Genomic DNA, 20807 nt, shown 5'->3' with positions numbered 1-20807 from the left:
GACTTTAAAGAACCAACTAAGAAAACTACTAGATCGATTCCGATCATTGATTATCTACTCAAACAGGGCAAGCAGCTCATGCAATCTCCAGCTTCCCTACAGGTAATCGTACCCAAACTGGATAAAAAGTACAGAGCTACGTCTTCAGCTCCAGCATGCCTCACGGGTCACCCCAAGGCGGACTCTGTGGTCACCCAGGCGGCGCAGAAGAACTCGCGTAACCCTGCATCACCTTTATCGACACCACCAGATAAAGAAGGCAGGAAGTTAGATGCAGTTGGGAAACGCTTTTCCACTACCTCTGCGACAACGGTGAAAATTGCCAATTCCATCGCCCTTCTTGGGCGTTACAACCGCCAACTCTGGGCGGACATCGCGCCCTACATTGCCGACCTGCCGGAAGATGCTAAAGCGGAGGCACACTCGCTCCTCCTTGAGGGCCAAACATCGGCCTCAGAACTGATAGACTGCGCCATTGACGTGGCCATGACTGGATTCAGACAGCTGGCGGGAGCCGCTGTCCTGCGACGCCAAGGCTGGCTTAAAGCCACCTCTTTCAGACAGGAGGTCCAGACCAAGATCTTAGATATGCCCTATGATGGCGATCACCTATTCGGCGAGAAGATTGACGAAGCCCTCACTGCAATTAAAAAGGACACTGACACAGCCAGAGCCCTGGGCACTCTGCAATCTCGCACTCAGTCCTTTCGTGCCAACAGGGGGAGGGGACAATCCTCCTATAGAGGATCTTATCAAAACAAGTCCTCTTACTCTTACTCTCAGGGTAAAACGCAATTTCAACAGCGCCAAAACCAGTCGGGACGTCAGTCCTCCTTCAATAAATCGTCCTACAGAGGGAAAGGACAGAAGAGACCAGCAGGCAATCGACAATGACTTTTCCAATTGGCCAGCCCCTCCACCATCGCTTCCCTTGCGACTTGGAGGGAAGCTTTCCTTTTACCTTCAAAACTGGCGGCAAATAACGACAGACCGGTGGGTTCTACAACTCCTTCAATTCGGCCACTCTCTAGAATTCCTCTCAAACCCTCCTCAGACACCACCTGTCAAGCGTCCTCACAGACACCTGCGGCTGCTTCGGCAAGAACTAACATCCATGCTCCAGAAAGGCGCGATAGAAAAAGTTCCACACGCCCAGATGGGGGAGGGCTTCTATTCCCACTTCTTCCTCATCCACAAGAAGGGGAAGAAATGGCGTCCAATTCTCGACTTAAGAGCCCTCAACGTGTTTCTCAAGAAGCAATCGTTTCGAATGGTCACGCTACAGGAGATCCTGGGACTCCTGGAAAAAGGCGATTACATGACATCACTCGACCTACAGGACGCCTATTACCACATCCCTATCCTCAAGGGTCACAGAAAGTTCCTAAGGTTTGCAGTCGCAGGGATACACTACCAATTCCGCGTACTCCCCTTCGGCCTCAAATCTGCTCCAAGGATCTTTACGAAATGCCTTTCTCCGGTCGCAGCCTATCTCCGCCAGCAGGGACACCAGGTCTTCCCTTACCTGGACGACTGGCTGGTAAAAGCTCCGTCGAGAGCAGCCGCAGCTGCATCTTCCAGCGCCTGTCTGCATCTTTTCCGCCGCCTTGGACTGACCCTCAACAGGGAAAAGTCATCCCTGACACCAGCTCGAGTCATCACCTTCCTAGGAGCTACCCTGGACACGGATTGCACGAAGGCCTTTCCATCACAGGAGAGAAAGTCGAAACTCATCTCCTTGGCCAAGTCAGTGGCATCCAAACAGTCTCTGACCGTCCGCCTCTTCAAATCGCTCCTTGGCATGATGTCGTCATGTATCCTTCTCATCCCTCACTGCCGCCTAAAAATGCGCCCCCTTCAGGAAGAACTGTCAAAACAATGGACACAAGCGAAGGGATCCTTCGAGGACCGCTTACGAGTCACTCAACATCTAATCAACAGTCTACAATGGTGGACTTCAGACAAACACCTGTCGCAAGGACTACCGTTCCTGCTTCCGGCGCAACCACATATCATCACCACGGATGCATCCTTGGAGGGCTGGGGTGCAGTCCTACAAGAACTGCAGACCAACGGAAAATGGTCGCCACAGGAGTCCAAGCTCCACATCAACATTCTAGAGCTACGGGCGGTCTTCCTGGCGCTCCAATCGTTCCTCCCGCGCATCAGAAACTCCCCAGTGCTAGTCAGGACGGACAACACCACGACTATGCACTACCTGAACAAACAGGGTGGGACGCGCTCGCTATCTCTCTCTCGAGAATCTCAGAGAGTTTGGAACTGGCTTCTACAACATGGCATCACCCTCAAAGCCGAATACGTTCCAGGCAAGGACAATGTCCTGGCGGACGCCCTCAGCAGAGAACAGTCCCTATCCCACGAATGGGAGTTAGACGAGAGTGCATTGAACCACATCTTCACGAAGTGGGGGACACCACAGATAGACCTCTTCGCCACCAGGGAGAACGCCAGATGCCCAAGCTTCGCAAGCAGGCTTCCCCAACCAGGAACTCTAGGGAATGCATTTTCAATAGCTTGGCAGAACGTGTTTGCTTACGCCTTTCCGCCATTCCCACTGATACCCAGAGTAATCAGGAAAATGAAATCGGAGCCCTGCACTCTAATCCTCATCGCCCCATCCTGGCCGAGGCAGCACTGGTACACGGAGCTCCACCGTCTATCCGTCCACCCACCTCTTCGTCTTCACAGTCACCCAACCCTGCTCACGATGTCTCACGGGCAGGTTCTCCACCCGAACCTGGGCCCTCTGAAATTGTCAGCCTGGCTCCTGACTACCGTGAGTTCAGCCATCTAAACATCCCACAAGAGTGCAAAGATGTCCTGTCCAACGCCAGAGCTAACAGCACAAAAAAGACCTATACTCTCAAGTGGAAACGCTTCTGCATCTGGTGTGAAAAGGAGGGTCTACACCCCTTCCGGGTCACTCCCCAACAACTCCTGCCATACCTTCTACACCTGGCGCACTCAGGCCTGGCCCATGCGTCCATCAAGGTCCACTTGGCAGCGATTTCTAGGTTCACTCGAACTTCTAGGGGCCCCTCTCTGTGGGCGGACAGACTCATTAAGCAATTTCTGAAAGGCCTCTTTAGGTCCTTCCCTAGACCAAAACCTGTCCCTCCAACGTGGCAGCTCAACATAGTTCTTCACCAGCTGATGAAACATCCCTTCGAACCTATCCACAAGTCTGACATAAAATTCCTGTCGTGGAAGACAGCCCTCCTACTTGCTCTGACCTCGGCCAGAAGAGTAGGCGAGCTACAGGCCCTTTCCGTCCAGGACCCATTCCTTCAATTCAAGGAGGACAGAGTCATCCTGCGTACCAACCCACGTTTCATACCCAAAGTCCCTTCGGACTTCCATCTTAATGAGCCGGTGGTTCTTAAATCATTCTTTCCGAACCCATCTACCCCGGCTGAGAGATCACTGCACTCTTTAGACCTTCAAAGATGCCTAAAATTCTATCTTGACAGAACAAGACAATTCAGGAAGTCATCCCAACTCTTTGTCGCATTCAGCAGGCCTAGGAAAGGCATGCCCTTAACTAAACAGAGCATATCACGATGGATCTCCTCAGCCATAACTCTCTGCCACGAGAAGGCAGGAAGACCTCTGGACTCACGGGCCAAAGCCCACTCCACCAGAGCCATGTCTACGTCTGCGGCACTATTTGCTGGAGTGCCACTCCTAGACATATGTAGAGCGGCGACCTGGAAGTCCCCGCATACCTTCACCAGGCACTACTGCTTGGACGCTGAGCTGATGAAAGACGCAGCAGTGGGCAGAGCAGTGCTTCGCCATCTATTCCAGTGAGGTGAGCCCTCCTACTTCCCACCATCCTTGACTGGTATGCACATTTCTTTGTTACTAGATTCTGCATGACATTGTATGCTGTTGTTTTTTTCCTACAGTCACAAATGTTCATTTCTTGCAGTAATATACTGTCTGTATCTTCACAGAATGTGCATATTGTATTGCTTGCTACTCTGATTCAGGCATGTGAATCTATGAAAGACACCCAAATACTGGATAAGAAATGCGTTACTTACCTGTAACTGCAGTTATCCAGTATTAGTGTCTTTCATAGATTCACATGCACCCTCCCGCCTCCCCTGGAAGGACTCACCTCTCTCTACAGGTTTACACCTATCCAACTTGGTGCGTACGAAAATCTGAGAGACTGAGGCTCCTCACAGGAAGGTTCTAGAGGGAGGTAGTAGCTGATTGGTTGTTCCTTTTGTTTTGGTCCTTTTTTTTACAAAAGGACACAGATAGGCTACCAAGGTGGGACCCTGGAGCCTACTCTATTTGGTCCTTCCTGCATAAGGACCTAGATAGGTTACTAAGGTTAGACCCTTAGACCTATTCTCTTTATGTATGTCTTAGGACATTACTTTTTTATGTACCGGAGGCTCCCGTCTCGACGACGGGGAATGATTCAGGCATGTGAATCTATGAAAGACACTAATACTGGATAACTGCAGTTACAGGTAAGTAACGCATTTCTTTCTGTCATTGCATCCAGATATATGATACAACAAGTAACATCATACCTTAAACAAGGCAGGTCTATTGGATTTCAAAAACAACAATAGACTATTGGTTTTGTCAATGACTGTTAGATGCATAAGATAAATAGGCAGCAACTATGGCTTGCTGTATATAATATTGAATAAGCTTCCACTTAAAGCCCTGCTGACACCACAACGATGTTGCTACTCCTGAGTTTCATGAAGAGAAAGGAAATCCAGAGAGAAAATGACTCAATTCAAAGGATTTCCCTTCCCCTACAACGCTCACCTGGCATGACTTCATGCCGTAACTTCTCCACTCGTGAGAAGAGCAGTGTGAGCTCACGCACATCGATGTGCCTCCGGTCACTGCAGTCCGGAAAAAAACTGACTGCCTGTGCCAGGGCAAAAAACAGAGCCCGATAGAGACCCGTTTTGAGGCCTCCTTTAAACAAGCTATGCAATAGGTCTCGCATTTATGCACGTTTATGCTTTTGGCATTGTAAATGACATTGCCTTCTATTTAGGTTTTAAAAACCAAAACATAAATTAAAGGCTTTGTCATTTACTATGCCAATAGCTCAAACTTGCGTAAATGCGACACCTATTGCATTGCAAATGCTTGTTTTTTATTTCAACAGCATGTAGAACCATTTCCAAATAATACTGGTCTTATTGTATAATCTAACCCACGTGCACTTTTAGAAAGATAAGTCCATTTTTGTTTTTTATGGTCAACTCTTTCTCTTTCCATAATAATCTATCACATGGAAAAATAATTGGGTCAAGAACTCCAGGAACCTCTTGAAGGAGACCAAGAATATTTGACCATAGTTTAGGGTACCAGAGCTGCCCTTTTTAAGTATTCATCTTTTCAGATTACAACGTGTGCAGTCTCCTGCTACATATTGTTTGATGTTTCATGCGAAGTCTAATTGATGAGCTCACTGTTGAATCTGGCCACATCTCCAAATAAGACAAAAAGCTAAGGTATTGCCCAAAATGTTACCCGTGTCAGACTCTAGATAGAGTTAGATTTTGATAAACTGCTAGAATGTTTTTTAGCACACTGGGTGGACCAATTCTTGTTTGATTTCCTGTCAGTACCTCTTATGCTGAAATCTGTGATCCTGCTCGAATACGTCAGAATGAAAAAGACTGTCATTACGCTGGATTTGCCAAACTGGTGAGGGTTGCCAGAACTTTTCCTATCACAAAAAGCAGTGTGAGGCTTCCATTCTGGTCTTGTAAACCCTGTCTTTGCAAATTATTTCTCTTCAAGTCGACTGTATGTTATTTATCTTAGATGGATATCCTGAAAATCTGATGCTGACCTTTCCCTACAATACAAACGATGAGCTCTCCTGCTTTAGATAAACTATGCATAGCAACATACATGTTATTTCTATTCTCTTATGTATAGCCCTTAAAGGAAATGTAAACACCTCAGGGAAGTAATCCTCACTAATTTGGGCAATATCCTAAAATCTCCAAACTCTTTGAAATAAGAGAGGGGCACAAACAACCAAGTTTTTAAATTATCAATGTGTGCACGAGTGTCAGTTAAAATCTAACATTTAGTGCACACAACAGAAGCTAATAGGCCTCCTCTTTTATTGTTTCTTTGCAACAAGCAAGACAGCTTTATGATAGACGAAAGTTCATCTTATCATCAATGTTAATTTCTTAATAATTACAGGTATTTTATAAGAGAGAAACATTAAAGTAACTAGTGTTTGGGCATACTTAGTAAATGTGACTACAAAAGACATGTGGGTTTGCTGCGCAATTGCTTGCCTTGCTATTAAGGGAGGATCAGGGGTGTCTCCCCATAGGAGCAGGCTGCACACCAAGCAGTTATCCATAAATGAGGCCTTTTGCGATTACCAGGACTTTTATGCAGGTCCTACCCCATCATCTCCGTTCCGTGTCCATGATTTCCTTGGCTCCCTCCGTATGGCACGGCTGAATGCCTTTCAGAAGGCTGAATTGGATGAGCCGTTACAGTTGGAAGAAATCTGCACGGCCGTGGCCTAGATTGCGTGCGGGAAACCCCTGGCACTTATGGGGTTCCGATTGAGTACTATGCCACTTTTGTGACACAGACCTCACAGCACATCCTGGAGGTAATTGTTGAGACTAGAGAGGCGCATGTGCCTCCCGGACTCCATCCTTGAGGTCCTGATCGTTGTCTTGCCTAAACCCAGTAGAGACCCGCTAGACGTGCGCTCGTATTGCCCCCTTTCACTGTTTAACCTGGACTCTAAGATCCTAGGTAGGGTGTTTACGAAACGTCTTGCGCCTCTCACTCAACTGATGGTTTTATACTGGGACGCAGCACCTACATTAACATTTAAGGTTGCTACGCCTCATGCACGGCATACTGTCCGAGGCACTTAATGAAGTGGCGGTGTAACTGAACGTGGAAAAAGCGTTTGACACCTTGCGGTGTTTATTGCTAGTCCTTGCTGAGCAGTGATTCGTTCGGACTGGGATGGAGCCGCACCCTCTCTATGAACCCCACAGCAAGAGTGAGGACGGGCCAGGTGATTTCGGACAGGTTGGATATCTGTAGGGGTATGAGACCGAGGTGTCCCCTGTCCCCCCCCCCCCCCCCCCCCTTTCTGTTTGCACTGGCTTTGGAAGCCCAGCTGCAATGGCTGATGACGTGGTTATGTAACTTAAACTAGCACTACTAAAGGAAATGAGCATTTACACCTGGCAGACCGATTTCAGCATTTTGTGCACACCACAAGTTTAGACAGATGGTGGTTGCAAGCGCCTGTTGGCATAGATACGTACATCCCAAGGGTGCCATGCTTCCATACTCCCCTGCTATCGGTATCTGGGACTTGACATCAATGCGCAGGGCGGCCCAGCGCCCTGACCCAGCTCCTTGGTCGAGAAACGGAGATCACACTGTTGGGTAACCTCTATAATGAAGGTGCGCTTGTGCCCTTTCAGGAACTAGTGGAATCGCATGACTCAAACGCTGGACAGTTTTTACTAAACTATAAGTCAGACTAAGAAAGCTTTCAAGTCCATAGTTGATTCTTCACTTTTCACTTCAAAGCAATTGCGAGTCAGATTGCTAAATCACCCTTAATCTACTTCCCCTCCCCTATTGCTGCCTTAGACAATTATCCATCATTTTCTAAAAGTATTGGTGGTGTTTTCTAGGTTTCCTGCCGGCATATAGTATGGTACACTTTAGACATAAAGCAAACATTGTCATGCATGGGCTAAAGAGAAATAAATAATAAACCGCGAATAAGTGTTTGGGTCAAGCCAATATTGTCAATGTTTTATGTAAGCATACATTCTTTAGATTTTTGTGCAGAAAACATCTTTATTCTGTTTAGGAACTGGTTGTCAACGGGTGGTGTCTGAAACATGAATCCTAGTAAGAGTCCAGTTCAAATCAGTATAGAACAAGGTCTCACCATGTAGCTGGTATACAGAAAACCAGCCCTATAGTAGGCATTGAACATACAGCAGTTAGAGAAGTGTATAACCTTATTTATTATTGAGCAGTTTACTATATATTAATTTTATTCATGTACTTTTCCTTAAAGGGATTTCCCACCTCTGGACCTGCAGAAAATTCTTGTAAGTCTCACAATGAAAGACTGCAGCACAGCAATCATTTTTTTCCAAAGCACAAAGTGGTAACTATTCTTTTTCTTAAGCATTGTTTCGGTTAAATTTGATTATCATCTTAAAATAAATTGGGAAAAAAGAATTGACCTGCAAAAGCTTGAATTTAGCTCTCAAGCATATTAGCTGCTTTAAGCCAGTGGAAATTATTGAACAATTGCGAGTGGTTAGTTTACAAGCCTATGTATGGCATAGCTAATATTAGTGTTTCAAATGCCTATCTAGTTCATACTTGATTTTAGTGTGTTTATGTACATGTTAGTAAATATTCAGCAGGTTTGTAATTGGGGACATGTACTTTAACTTGGCATTTCATTGTATTTAAAATGTACACTGTGGTTAGATCTGTAAATAGTTGGCACTCATTGACTGATTCAGTTGTAGATTTAAAAAGACTTTAAATGACAGCGGAAACTGTAGAAAATGTGGTTCTTCGATTTAGATCAGAGTATAATGCCTTTTCTTATAGTAACGAAAGAGACGGTTGTGAACCACACAATATGTAACATGATCAAAAGACGATCAGCAATTCAGAAGGTCATAGTGCCAGCTACTTACAACAACAAATTGGATTCAACAAGAAAAGAAAGCAAATAGGAACTATTAACATGTAACTCAAAATGTGAGTCATAAGCATATGCCGGTACTTAGAACTGAAAGGACCAGTGTGGTACAGTTACATACTCCAATCCTCATAAAGATTAGACAAAGCCTTTACAGTGGTTCTGTCTTCTGAAGGTTCATATCAAGTTTGTTCAATAATGGTGTACCCTTGTGGGTAGATTTAGAAATATTTAAGGAGGTATTGTCTTCACTATTTGTAAATAGTAACCAGGTGCTCAAGGGTATGAGTTGGCAAATGTCTGGGAGGTTTCCGCTGAGACTTAACAACTTTCATTACAATTACCAGCATAAGGTCTATGAGGAGAACACACAGTTCAGTTAGTCAGGGAATGAGATCATCAGTTTAGAGCAACAGGTGGCCGTGACAAATGTCGTCTCAGTTGTATCTGATAAACCTTTTCAATCTAAGAGGAAGTCTCTCTCCAGGCTGGTGAAATAAATTTACAACAGAATAGCATGTGTTTTAGGCCTCCTGTACATTTATTAGAAAACCAGCGTTTATTATCAGTCAGATTCTCAATTTTTGGAGCCTAGAGGATGTACACTATCTACATTGCGACAGTGCTGGTGTGAATTTTGGAAGTTGCAGGTTGGTGCATAGCCCTCAGTTAGGATCTCTGCAATCCATTTATTGCATAGGAGGTTGAGAAGTCTAGAATCCGTTTTTTTCGAATGAGAGAGCAATGTACAAGTTTGTGCCAGCCCCCTTGGTGAGAGTGATGCTATTGATTGCCTAATATATTTCTTCTATTTTAGTTAGTCTAGTCAGCCTTACTTTATATTTGTTTGATAACGTCAAGTGCTCTAGCTCATTCAGATAAAATCTGCATGTCTCATGAGATCATGAAGTTTGAGTAAAATGCTGAATTTGTCCAAACCTTTTTTAAAAGTTTCTTTGCACATGCATACGTGTCCTTGGAGGGTGGTTCTAATGGGTGCCCTGCAGCACGTGTGAAGCCTGGGCTTTCTTTTCGTGCTATTATTCTTAAGGTGTCTTTGTTTCTCTGTGTAATTGCCTCAATTTATTGTGAAGTGTGTGGGGGAGGGGAGACTGATTTGGGGTGCAGTCCATGCTATTTTATCAGCTCGGATAGTGTTGGTGTTTGGCAATTTATTCTAATCTTAGTTTGTGTAATGGCTGTGCTGCAGGATGAAAGATTTTATAGTACGCTGTGGTTTACGCGTGATGAATTTAGTCAGTTCTCCTACCTGTAGTTGCAGTGGGAAGGGGGTGGGCATTGGAAGCTAACTTGGTTTCATCTAGTGTAACCATGTTAGAGGATTAGGGTTAAAGATGTCACACTCCTCTTCAGATACACAAAAGGTGATGGGAGGAATGCTTACAATAAGGCAAACTACTACCAATCGCTCTGGGTAGCATTTCCACCCATTTTTTGTGTGCACCATGCCACTTCAGTTTGGACCCGGCCATATGTAAATCAGTGTAGACCCTACTCAATTAGGAACAATCCAACCTGAACTGCCAGATAATCCCTGAAACAAAAGACAAGTAACCCAAGACTGGTTTCGCCCTGATTGGTGTTCTTCAGTCATGTGTAGCTTGGTTCCAGTGGCAACGTGAACACCGGACTCAAGTTTGGCCATACCCTTGCCAATTAGAGGGTACATCAAACACATAAAAGGTGTTGGGAGGGAATGCTTGCTGTTTAAGGGTAATATAATATAGAAGGCTTGTAAGAGTCTTGAATCAGAGCTTTTGGATATATTGGAAATAAAATGTTGATATAGTTTTGATAGCACAGCAGTGTTTATATAACCCTAAAAATGTTATCAATAATTTGGACTGGCTGACGTACCTACTTCTAGTATGAACATCTTGTTGGCTTATTATGTTTCTTGAAGTGCTCATCACAAAATTGACAGAAAAGATGGAGCTTTCTTTGAGATTGAGGATCTTTATCTACAAACTGCATTTGATGAGACTACCATGTGTACCAGTATAGCGGTGAACAATTCAACCAGAAATAATGCAGCTCCAGTCTTTGTAGTTTGCCAACCTCTGAGGGAGAAGCTTGAACATCATCTACTGGCACTTTCTGAAGGTCTCCTCAATAGCTACTCTTCAGAGGTAAGAAAGGCAAATCTATCAATGCTTTAAAATGTAGCTGTCTTTTTTCTTCGTTTTTTCTAAAGGTGCGTATCATCAAACTTTCTTGCACTAAATTTCAACTGGAATAGGTATTAGCCTTTGAGGCTGAAGTTGAACTTTATCACATTTACCTGCCCATTTCTACCCTATATTCCAGTGTCAGGAGCTTAGGAGCAAAGTGTGGGGCCAGAAACTACAACAAAGGTTGTTACTCAAATTTACATAAATGCATAATTCTCATGTGCAAAAATACACTCTCTCCCATGTGTTTTGCTTGGCTTTCCATTGTTATTTGCGTTGGTTTTTCCAGAAAGTGAATCTTTTCAAGCCAGAAACGTTGGGCTTTTGTTTTTATGATTTTTGATACATTTGACTTTATCAGTAGTTGCTTATCAGGGGCCCAGTAAAACTGAAAGATGAGCTGTGCATCAGCATATATGTTAATACCATATGTATTTGTTTTTTAAAATCCTTATCCAAAACCAGCATGCAAAGCGTTGCATTTCTGCAGTAAAGTAAAATCACATTCTAGAGCCAGTAAAGTAAAATCACATTCAAGAGGCCTAGTGAGTGTAGAAATAATTGTAAAGCAGTGTATGTGAGACAGTAAACACTGTTTTCCTCATTCCAATGTTGCTGTACTGTTGTAATAAACTTGAATTTAACCTTTGCACTATAGTAATAAATGTATCTTTGTTGTGTTTATTAGTACAGTTGCTCTAAAAATGTATTAATGCTCCACATTTTTGGAGTGTGTCCATATATTTAGGCAAAGGGGAAGAAAGTCATTTTTGTGGTGAACCTTAGCCTTTGTTTCATAAACCCAGCTTAGCTTCTGATATTTACTCCTTTGCCCGCTGGAAAAAGGTCCAAATTGTCATTTGAGCCTCTCTGGCCATCTTTGTGACCATGTTGGAGAGGAGTTATATGATGGGCAAAAAGTGGCCAATCGCATCTATGGGCTATTCTTTGGCCATTCGCCGTCATGCCTTGTTGGGTATTACCAGGTCTTTGGGCCAACCATACGATCACACTTTTTGAAGTAGGTTGCCTCTTTGGTAGGAAGGGTGAATCCGCACTTGAACAATTCAAACCAGGTCAGTCTATGGCTTAGTTCTTGGGGCTGCCTGCCCGTGCTCCCCAGTATCATTCACAGAACTGGAAATTCAGGGGTATTTCTTCAGTCAAGCCTCCATTTTTTATGGGCCCAACACAGGTGAGTCCTATTGGGCAGCATTTGGATGGCCTTGCCTGCTGGAAGCATTTCTGCCCCCCCCCGACAGTTCAGTAACTTGTCCCTGGGTAATAACTTACTGACCCTGTACACAGAGGCTTGTTGGAATCCCTGGAACAAACACATGCTTATGTTCAGCTTTCTATCCTCCCCACACACAGAAATTCCTGGAAGATCACTGCGGAATCCCAGCACTGACAGCTCATGGTCTTGCCATTTGGACTGATGACTCCACCTTGTGTTCTTACAAAAGTGCTGGTTGTTGTGGTGGCTACACTGCAACTTTTTCGAGTCCATGTATTTCTATACTTGGGCATCTGTCTACTAAAAACGGAATCCATGGTGCTATTTGGGAAACACCTTAAGTGCATGATGACTCTTCACAATCAGGGCTTTACCAATAGTGCCCTAAAGTGTCTACTCACTGTAATGCAGACTTTAACCTTCATAGGAGTAATTTTGGACACCATCTCCATGAAAGTATTTTCCTCCTTCTCAGAACATTGTGGCTATTCAGGTAATGATTATAAGATTTCTAACTGTGACACAACTTCCAGTTCTGCAAGTCTTACATATTTTGGACTTCATGCATCATGTTGGTGCTTCATGCCGGGTGCAGGAAAATGCCCCTTTTTGCATGGTTGCCCCCCACTTTTTGCATGATGTTGATGCTCTTTGACTGAGTGTGCCCTGGGTTCCTGTCAATCAGATACCCATGGGATATGTTCTTTCCCAACAACTGTACCGTGTACCGCCAAATTGGCACATCTCTAGCCACATGCAAGTTCCTTGTAAAAGGTACCCTAGGTACCAAGGGCCTTGTGACCAGAGAAGGCCTCTAAGGGTTGCAGCACTTATTGTGGCAACATTAGGGGTCCTGTACCTTAGCACACACACACACTGCCATTGCAGGCTGAGTGTTTTGGTGCAGCGAAAAGTGAAGAGTCATCATTGCACACATCCCTGTGTGCCATGCCTACAACCCACTGCATATGGCATAGATCAGCCACCCTTCTAGCTGGGTACACTGTGCCACTAGTGAGGGTGCAGGTGCTGGAGTCTTGTACCCCTACAGTCCCTTCTTTGACGTTGTTAGTGCAGTAAAGCCATAAAGAGTATATGATCTGGGAGTTTGTCATTACGAACTCCAGGGCAGCATAATGGTTTTCCTGACATCTGGGCAGTTTTGTATCACACTTCTCAGCACATTAAATTTAATTTAATGAAAAGTGCACTCACAGGGCATCTTCGAGATGTCCCCTGAAAAACGACCTAACTCTAGTGTCCTGCCTGACTGGCTGCTCACCAGCTGCCACCCCCAGAGATGTTTCTGGATTCCTGGGTTGAAAGCCTCCAGTTTAGGGGTTTAGAAACAAATCACATCCTGGGCAGAAGTTCCAAGCCTTGAAGGACCAGTCCTGCCTTCACTGAACAGACTTTGTCTCCCGTGAGCACTGAATTTGCTCACCAACAGACTCTGGTTCCGGACAAATCTGCGAGCACCACTCTGCACCTGTTGCCCACGGCCCGAGCTTGAGTGGTTCAACACCATGAGGAGGTGTCCCCGGCAATCCTGCCTGGTGGATCTGGTGATCCCTGACCTGCTTCAAGTCTCCCAACGAAGCCTTCAGCCCCCTTCTGGAGGATCCCTGCAACCTAGGCCAATAAGGAAAACCCGATGCCAAAAGACACCCCTGCACCCGATGCTCCATAGCCTTGGCTCAACCGATGGTGTCCTGGCATCCCCGACATCCCAACTTACCTTTCCAACCCGTGGTCACCTCCAGTATTTCTTCGTCCCCGAGCATGCAGTGTTGTTGTATCCGGAGAATCCCCCTGAAAAACAACAGAGCACCCAATGGCAAAACATCACCCGGGTGCCCCTGTTCCGCTGTGGGTGCACCTTGTGTGCTAACTTGAACCTCCCCTTTGCCCTGAGCTCAACTCCAGGAGCTTTGCCCCCTCAACCTTGTTGCCTGCTTGTGAGCAGCCACAAACCGGAGGCCCCGATCTTGCATTGGATGACACTGAACACTCTGCACATGGCCGCCCTAGTGCTGCTGCGGGTGCTCTTGGAGTGCATCCTTGACCCTGGGGAACCCCTTATTCTAACCCCAGAAACCCAACTCCCAAATACCAAGTGCTTACCTGTAGACCAATAACTTAATTTCCTCCCATAGGATTGTATTTACTGCTTTTCTGTGAAAGTGTGGAGTTGGAAATTCTATGAAAAGTCATACAAGTGTGTTTTGATTACACATTTTACTTACCTTTATCCAGGAAATGTCCCAGTGTGGTCTCTAGGCATACCACACTGTGTAAACAAAGTAATCTGTAAAGTAATCCAACAAAATAACTGTATAGTAATTTCAACTGTTTATGAACATTTGACTTACGTGTAACCAAACCAATTGCATTCAACTGCATTTCAAATGTATTCAACTGAATTATTCCTGCAAAGTACTATTACACTTGCCTGTGCCAGGCCTTGCTTGGTTCTAGAAATAAAATACAACTAAAATACAAAATACAACTACACAAACTAAATTGGTCAGAGTTCAGTCTGTGAAATAATTTCTTACCTGAGTGTGTACAATAACACTCCCTTAACACTACCCTGTGATAAAGCCTTACTGCTCGGCCGCTCTACCACAAATAGAGTCCGGTATTATCTACTTTTACCTCTGTAAGCCTTTGGGGATCCACTGGACTCTGTACACACTATACCTTACTTTGGTATAGTATATACAGAGCCAGCTTCCTACAACGGGTAACTAATAAGAGCCCTTCAGTGGTGCCTGCAGTAGTGGTAGCCTCAATGCAGATACAGATCTTCCCATTGGTTCACCCAGATCTGCACTTTAAAATGGATCCCAACAAACCTTTAATGTACCACATTTTCACACCTTGCAAGCTACACTGGTCACTAACACCTCACTGGATTTGGGTGCCCATTTGAGCGACATGACAGTGCAGGTCCTTTAGAGCAGCATCTGAACATAAACTGGGACTTTGGGAGATGCAAAATTCTGTGAAGGCACTTCTTGCTTCCATTTGAACCTATTGGACAGCAGGATTTGGGTGTATGGAATCTGTGTGTGGGCGCAGTGTTAGGAATGTTCCTGGTTGAGGATCATCTTGTAGGTTCCCTCATTGTGAGGGAGGATAGCAGCTACCTCAGGCTGGAGGACCACACTTGGAAACTACATCCCAAATTGACAAAGGTGATCTTCTCAAACTAGAACTTTCCATTCTTGTATTTTGTTTCCACTACCCTGATCAGGAACCATCCTTAGTTTTGTGTCTTATAGTTTACTCTGAATGGTTCCCCGGGCTATGTCTTCCTCTAATCCGCTGCAATTATCAGAAACAATGTCCGGAGCCACCTAGGAGCTATTGAGCCAGATGACCCCGGCACTGTGTAATTTTTCCTTTCTCAGGCCACCATGAAGACACATACCAGAACTTTCCTAATCAGTGGCAGCTCGACCAGAAACTCTAGAGGTCACCAATAATTAGCTAGGTGGCTCCTGTATCTGTCACGCCTGAAATAGTTTCTGGTGATGGGTTTTTAGACCCCTTGACTCCTTAGACGATTTCTCATTACTCTCCTCCTATACCCCCCTGTCTTTAAGAACCATTCCAGACTACACTGCAGCTGCCTTACACAAGTTTGAGCTGCTCACTGACAGACATCCTTCTGCTTGAATCACAATTACTCAGACTTATATTAAGCTTTTCTCGATGATGACCCTTCCATTTTAAAGGAATGAAACGTTGTTGGCAATATTAACACTCCCAGCTTAAATTGATATAGTCTGTATTTTATGAGGTTGTATCTTTGCTAATGCAACTGTGATGCACATTGGCCTTAGCACTTCACATTTTTCCCCGTATTTCACTTCATGGTTTTCTACACCCCACTGAATGTTTTTTTTTGTAGTTATACTTGTTTTTGTAGTTTCAATCGTTTTAGGAGTGCTACATATTGAAATATTAAAATATGGTTTTGATTTCATTACATTGGATATTCTGTGGTGTTCATGCTTTCCCAGGGACCACTGTTATTTTTGAAACTTTCCTTGGTTAAAAGACAACTAGGTTCTGTAATGGTGTTTGGAGTTGTCTGTCGGAGGTACTGGGATGGGATCTCCCCCGTACCCATCGCTTGGGTCTCCTTCATGTGCTGGAGGGTGTGGGAGGGAATGTTTACAAACGTCACCTTTTGTTATTGGGTCTAGTGGTGGCCAAGCGGGACTTGGCACGGGCATGGAAGAATGAGCGAGCCCCCCCGGAGCGCGTGGAGGGCTGGACTGGACTATTTTATGGGGCTAGAGCGCCCGATGTTCGAGGCCAGAGGATGCCCCCGGAAACATTACAAAATCTGGAAAAGGTGGGCTGATTATAGAGGTTTAACTCTGGAGCCTCCAGCAGGTCTAGACGATGGACCTCAGGCCTAGAGAGACGCATAGCGCCTGGCATGTTATCAGCACTTACAAGAGGCTTACTGTGATCGCGTGCACTGGGTTAGGGAGGGATAAGGGGTGGGCAGAGGGGTTGTTGGGTGGCTGTGGGAGGTGGGGGAGATAGGGGGGAGTTGTTCTTTTTTTATTGATTGGGTTTCCAAGATATTGAGACAAGTGTTGATATTTGGCAGTGATCTCCTGACTGTGGAGAACTGTGTATATGCCTTTACCTTATCAATCAATAACATTTGTTGTGAAAAAGACAAGCCCACCTCCCTGGGAGGTAGTGATTTGAGGCTTATGAATAAGGTAATGAATTTCTGTAAAGATGTTTCCATCAGTATAAAAAGGTAATTACTTTTGTTAAGAATATTTTTGGTGGATACATAATCTTTCCGTCTATTTCTTATTCCCTTCCGCTCTCTATGATGAGTTAGTCCTTCAAGTAATTAACTTCTAAGGTATGCAGACATGTTATGTACTACTTTGGTTAGGACATTCGTGTAGTGGGTGCTATCAAGGTTCACACACAATGGGACAGGACCCAATCATTGGTATAGCACTTACCTATCAGGTGGTTTCAACCAGGAACCACCTAGTGTAAGTACGTTTTTTGAAAATGTGATTGGTTTGTGCCAAGGGTAAATATGTAGAATGATATTGTAAGAGAATCCCAAAGTCTGGTATTACGTTGTGGGTACAGGAAGTACAATACTATGTTTTTATTTTTTTCTTCTTTATTCGAATGCAAATGAACACAAGAACGGCCAACCCTTGTTTTGCCCAGACTTTTTTCAAGGCCGATTGGAAAAGGTGAGCATAAATGCAACTTGACAAGTGTATGCAAATATATAAGCGATATACATATAATCGCATGAGGTCCAATGTCAAGCGGAGGCCCAAAGAGAATAGGGTGACGTGCTAGTGAGGTGCAGAGATAAGCAGTCACCATGACATGAGGAGTAAGGAAAGGGAAACATATCCCATTATGAACAAAGAAACGAAAAGGTAGGAAGGAAGAAAATGAAAGGAAAGGGGAAGATGTATAGGAAGAGTGGGGTGGGGTGGGGGCGGGGAATGGGGTCAGTGTGGTTCGAGTGGGAATGCAGGATAGTCTGGTGTGATTAGAAGTAAAGATCTGAAAGAAACACGTAGTGATAGATTCCTTACCTTAGAATTACCCCAGCCATCATACTGGATCCAAACGTTTTTCGTCAGCAGTACCCCTGCGTGTCGGTAGGCGTCGTCATGCAGCTCTGCATGCGTCGGCGCCGGGATGACGTCGCTGGTGCTAATTAGACGCACACACGTGTGCTGACGTCAGTTATTTCTTTTTCTGCGCTAGCAAGCGCAGATCCGGGAAGAGCAAGTACCCCCAGTCATTTTTTGACTGAGCTATTTGAGGCCTTTTACCATATCTTTTTGAGTCGATCGGCTCTTGGTGTCATAGGGATGCCTGGTTTCAAGAACTGCGGGGTCTGTCATCTCATGATGTCGGTGACGGACCCCCACCGCGTGTGTCTCTACTGCCTAGAGCGCGACTACGACCTCAAGTCGTGCCCTGACTGCCGGGCCATGGCGCCAAAGACTTTGCGGGAGCGGTCCCGAAAGTTGCTGGAAGCCCGGCAGTTGGCTCCGCGTCGCTCAAGGTCCTGGTTCCGTGGGAGGTCGAGGGACCAGTCGCGGAGCAGTCATCATCATTCTTCTGGATCTAAGTCTTCGCACTCAGGGTCAGGTAAGTCGAAGCATTCTAAAAAGAAGTCGAAGAAGCAACGTCGCTCTTTGACTTCTCCTCGCCCGTTGCGCATCTAAGCTGAGGGTGCAGGCGGTGCCACCCCGTGCTACGATGGAGCCTGCGACGTCCCCGCCAGTCCACCCTCCCTTTCTGAGTGCGGCGGCGATGTCTGCTCAGGTGCTAGAGTTTCTTGCTGCCATGGCTCAACTCTTAGGGTCGTGCGGGCCCCGCGGACCTGACTTGGGGTCCTGCTTTGCCATCACCGGCGGATCCGGCCCCGTGTTGCCGGCGGCTCTGGCCCCGACGCCGCAGGCCCCCCTGGGATCCCGGATCGGATCCCGATAGACGGCGATTGACCTAGTGACCCCTCCACCGGCGCCGATCTCCCCGGTACCGCTTCTGACGTCGCCCGCTCCTCAGGACGACGGCGTCCCCAGGTTCAGCCCGGACACGGTGCCGATACCGACGCCAATGGGCCCTTTTGTACCCTATATCCATCCTACTTATTTTAAGCCTGTTTCGCAGACTTCGGAGGAAGGGGAGGACTGGCAGGGGTCTGAGGACCGTCTAGCACAGGACTGTGCTTATGACCCGGACTGGGCAGAGGATTTGAGGGATGCCAGTGGTCTTGACACCTCCCCTGACCTTGGCATGCTGTCTCCTCCTACTGTTGCTACGGAGGAGGGACCAAGATACGCAGTGGTGTTGTGTAGGGCAGCCGAGGCTCTCCACCTCGACTCCCTACGGTTGCTGTCAGGACTAACCTCCTGACAGACGTGCTCCAACCGGCGGCTATCTCTTCGGAGCCCTTGCTGTCTTTTAATGAAGCACTGTCAGACGCTCTTTTGAGCACCTGGTCCAGGCCCAACACAGGGGCTCCTGTGGACAGGAATGTGGCCCGACGCCATCGCCCGGCTCTGGGCGACCCCCTCTTCCTTACCCAACACCCCACCCCTGAGAGCTTGGTTGTTCAAGCCTCTGCATCCCAGAGCTCGTTCCCTACCACACCTCCGGATAGGGAATCCAAGAGCTGGATCAGCTTGGCAAGAAGCTGTTTTCCTCTGCCAGCTTAGGGCTGAGGTCAGTGAACACTACATGCCTCTTGGGCCGTCATAGCCACTCTATGGGACACGGTTGCGCAGGTGCTGCCCAACTGCCCATAAGAGGCCCAGGCAGTTCTTTCCCAGGTGGTTGCGGCCAGAAGAGTCGCAGCAAAGTTTACCATAAGTTGTGGGCTAGACATCACCGACTTACTGGGCAGGTCCATTTCCACTACTTTGGTGCTTCTGCGCCACGCCTGGTTGAGGACAACTGGCTTCTCAGGGGATTTCCAGAACTCTCTGATGGACATGCCCTTTGATGGCATTCGCCTTTTTGGCAATAAGGCAGCGTTGTAGCGCTTCAAGGACTCCCGGGCTACGGCCAAGTCCTTGGGTCTATCGGCCACTCAGCCTCCTCCGCCTTCTGCTTTTCAGGGCATCAGGGCAACTTGTCTGACCATGTCTGGATCTCGGAGGGCACTGCAAAACAGCTGCAGTGGTGGCTCACGGACCGCGATTGGGTCAGTGGCAGATCCCTCTCCCTCCCCCACCCTGAGCACGTAGTTGTGACGGACGCGTCCCTCCTGGGTTGGGGAGGCCACATGGGAGAGGCGGAGATCAGAGGTCTCTGGTCTCCGGCGGAGTCCCAGCTCCACATCAACCTTCTGGAGCTGCGGACGATCCGACTTGCACTGAAGGCATTCCTCCCCTCTGTCCGGGGGAGTGTAGTTCACGGACAACACCACCGCCATGTGGTACTGCAACAAACAGGGTGGGGTGTGGTCGTGGACCCTATGCCAGGAGGCTCTGCGCCTCTGGCAATGGCTGGAACATCAGGGCGTGACCCTGGTGGTTCAACACCTGGCAGGTTCCCTGAACGCCAGGGTGGACGAACTCAGCCGTCGGTGCATGATGGATCACGAATGGCATCTGAACTCGGATGTGGCGCAAGGCATCTTTCAGCAGTGGGGAGAGCCTTGGTAGCGCCTAGCAGTGGATATTCGGCCCCGATGCTGAAAGCGAAAAGACTTATCATGGTCCATAGGAAACTTGACTATCTGAATATTTGACTTATCTCCCCTCAGCGAGTCGCACTACCTAATAAAGACATATCGCTACGACTGTGCATACTATAAGAAAACACCACGTGGGGCCTAATATCACGAAAATATTGAGGTGGACTCAACACCCATTTCATCTCGTTGTTATTTCCTTACTTGATAGGAATCCTGCTTCCAACTCCTCCTACTTGCATCCTTTGACTAATAAGATCCTCCCGACCAACACACCAGATAAGAAATCTTATTGCCTTGTAAAAGCCTCTGAGTAGGCGAAACACGTGTCGGCGGTGCAAGCTGGAAAATTTTTAATGTGTTTGAAAATAAAGATTTTGAAGTACAACGACTGTTTTG

General features: G+C 46.4%; 1 protein-coding gene across 1 annotated transcript in view; it reads left to right on the top strand.

The window, feature by feature from the left end:
• The window catches only part of ATM (ATM serine/threonine kinase), a 1399724-nt gene that overhangs the window by 284204 nt on the left and 1094713 nt on the right, over positions 1-20807 (top strand). Inside the window, exons 12-13 of the mRNA XM_086935231.1 lie at positions 8105-8197; positions 10674-10899. Of these exons, the coding sequence (XP_086791357.1) occupies positions 8105-8197; positions 10674-10899 (319 nt within the window). The remainder of the gene's footprint in view (positions 1-8104; positions 8198-10673; positions 10900-20807) is intronic.

This window comes from Lissotriton vulgaris, chromosome 8 (assembly GCF_964263255.1).
Source record: "Lissotriton vulgaris chromosome 8, aLisVul1.2, whole genome shotgun sequence".
In the NCBI taxonomy this organism is placed as follows: Eukaryota; Metazoa; Chordata; class Amphibia; order Caudata; family Salamandridae; genus Lissotriton; species Lissotriton vulgaris.
The sequence above is the reverse complement of the archived record's forward strand: the minus strand, read 5'-3'. Positions and strand labels throughout refer to the sequence as shown.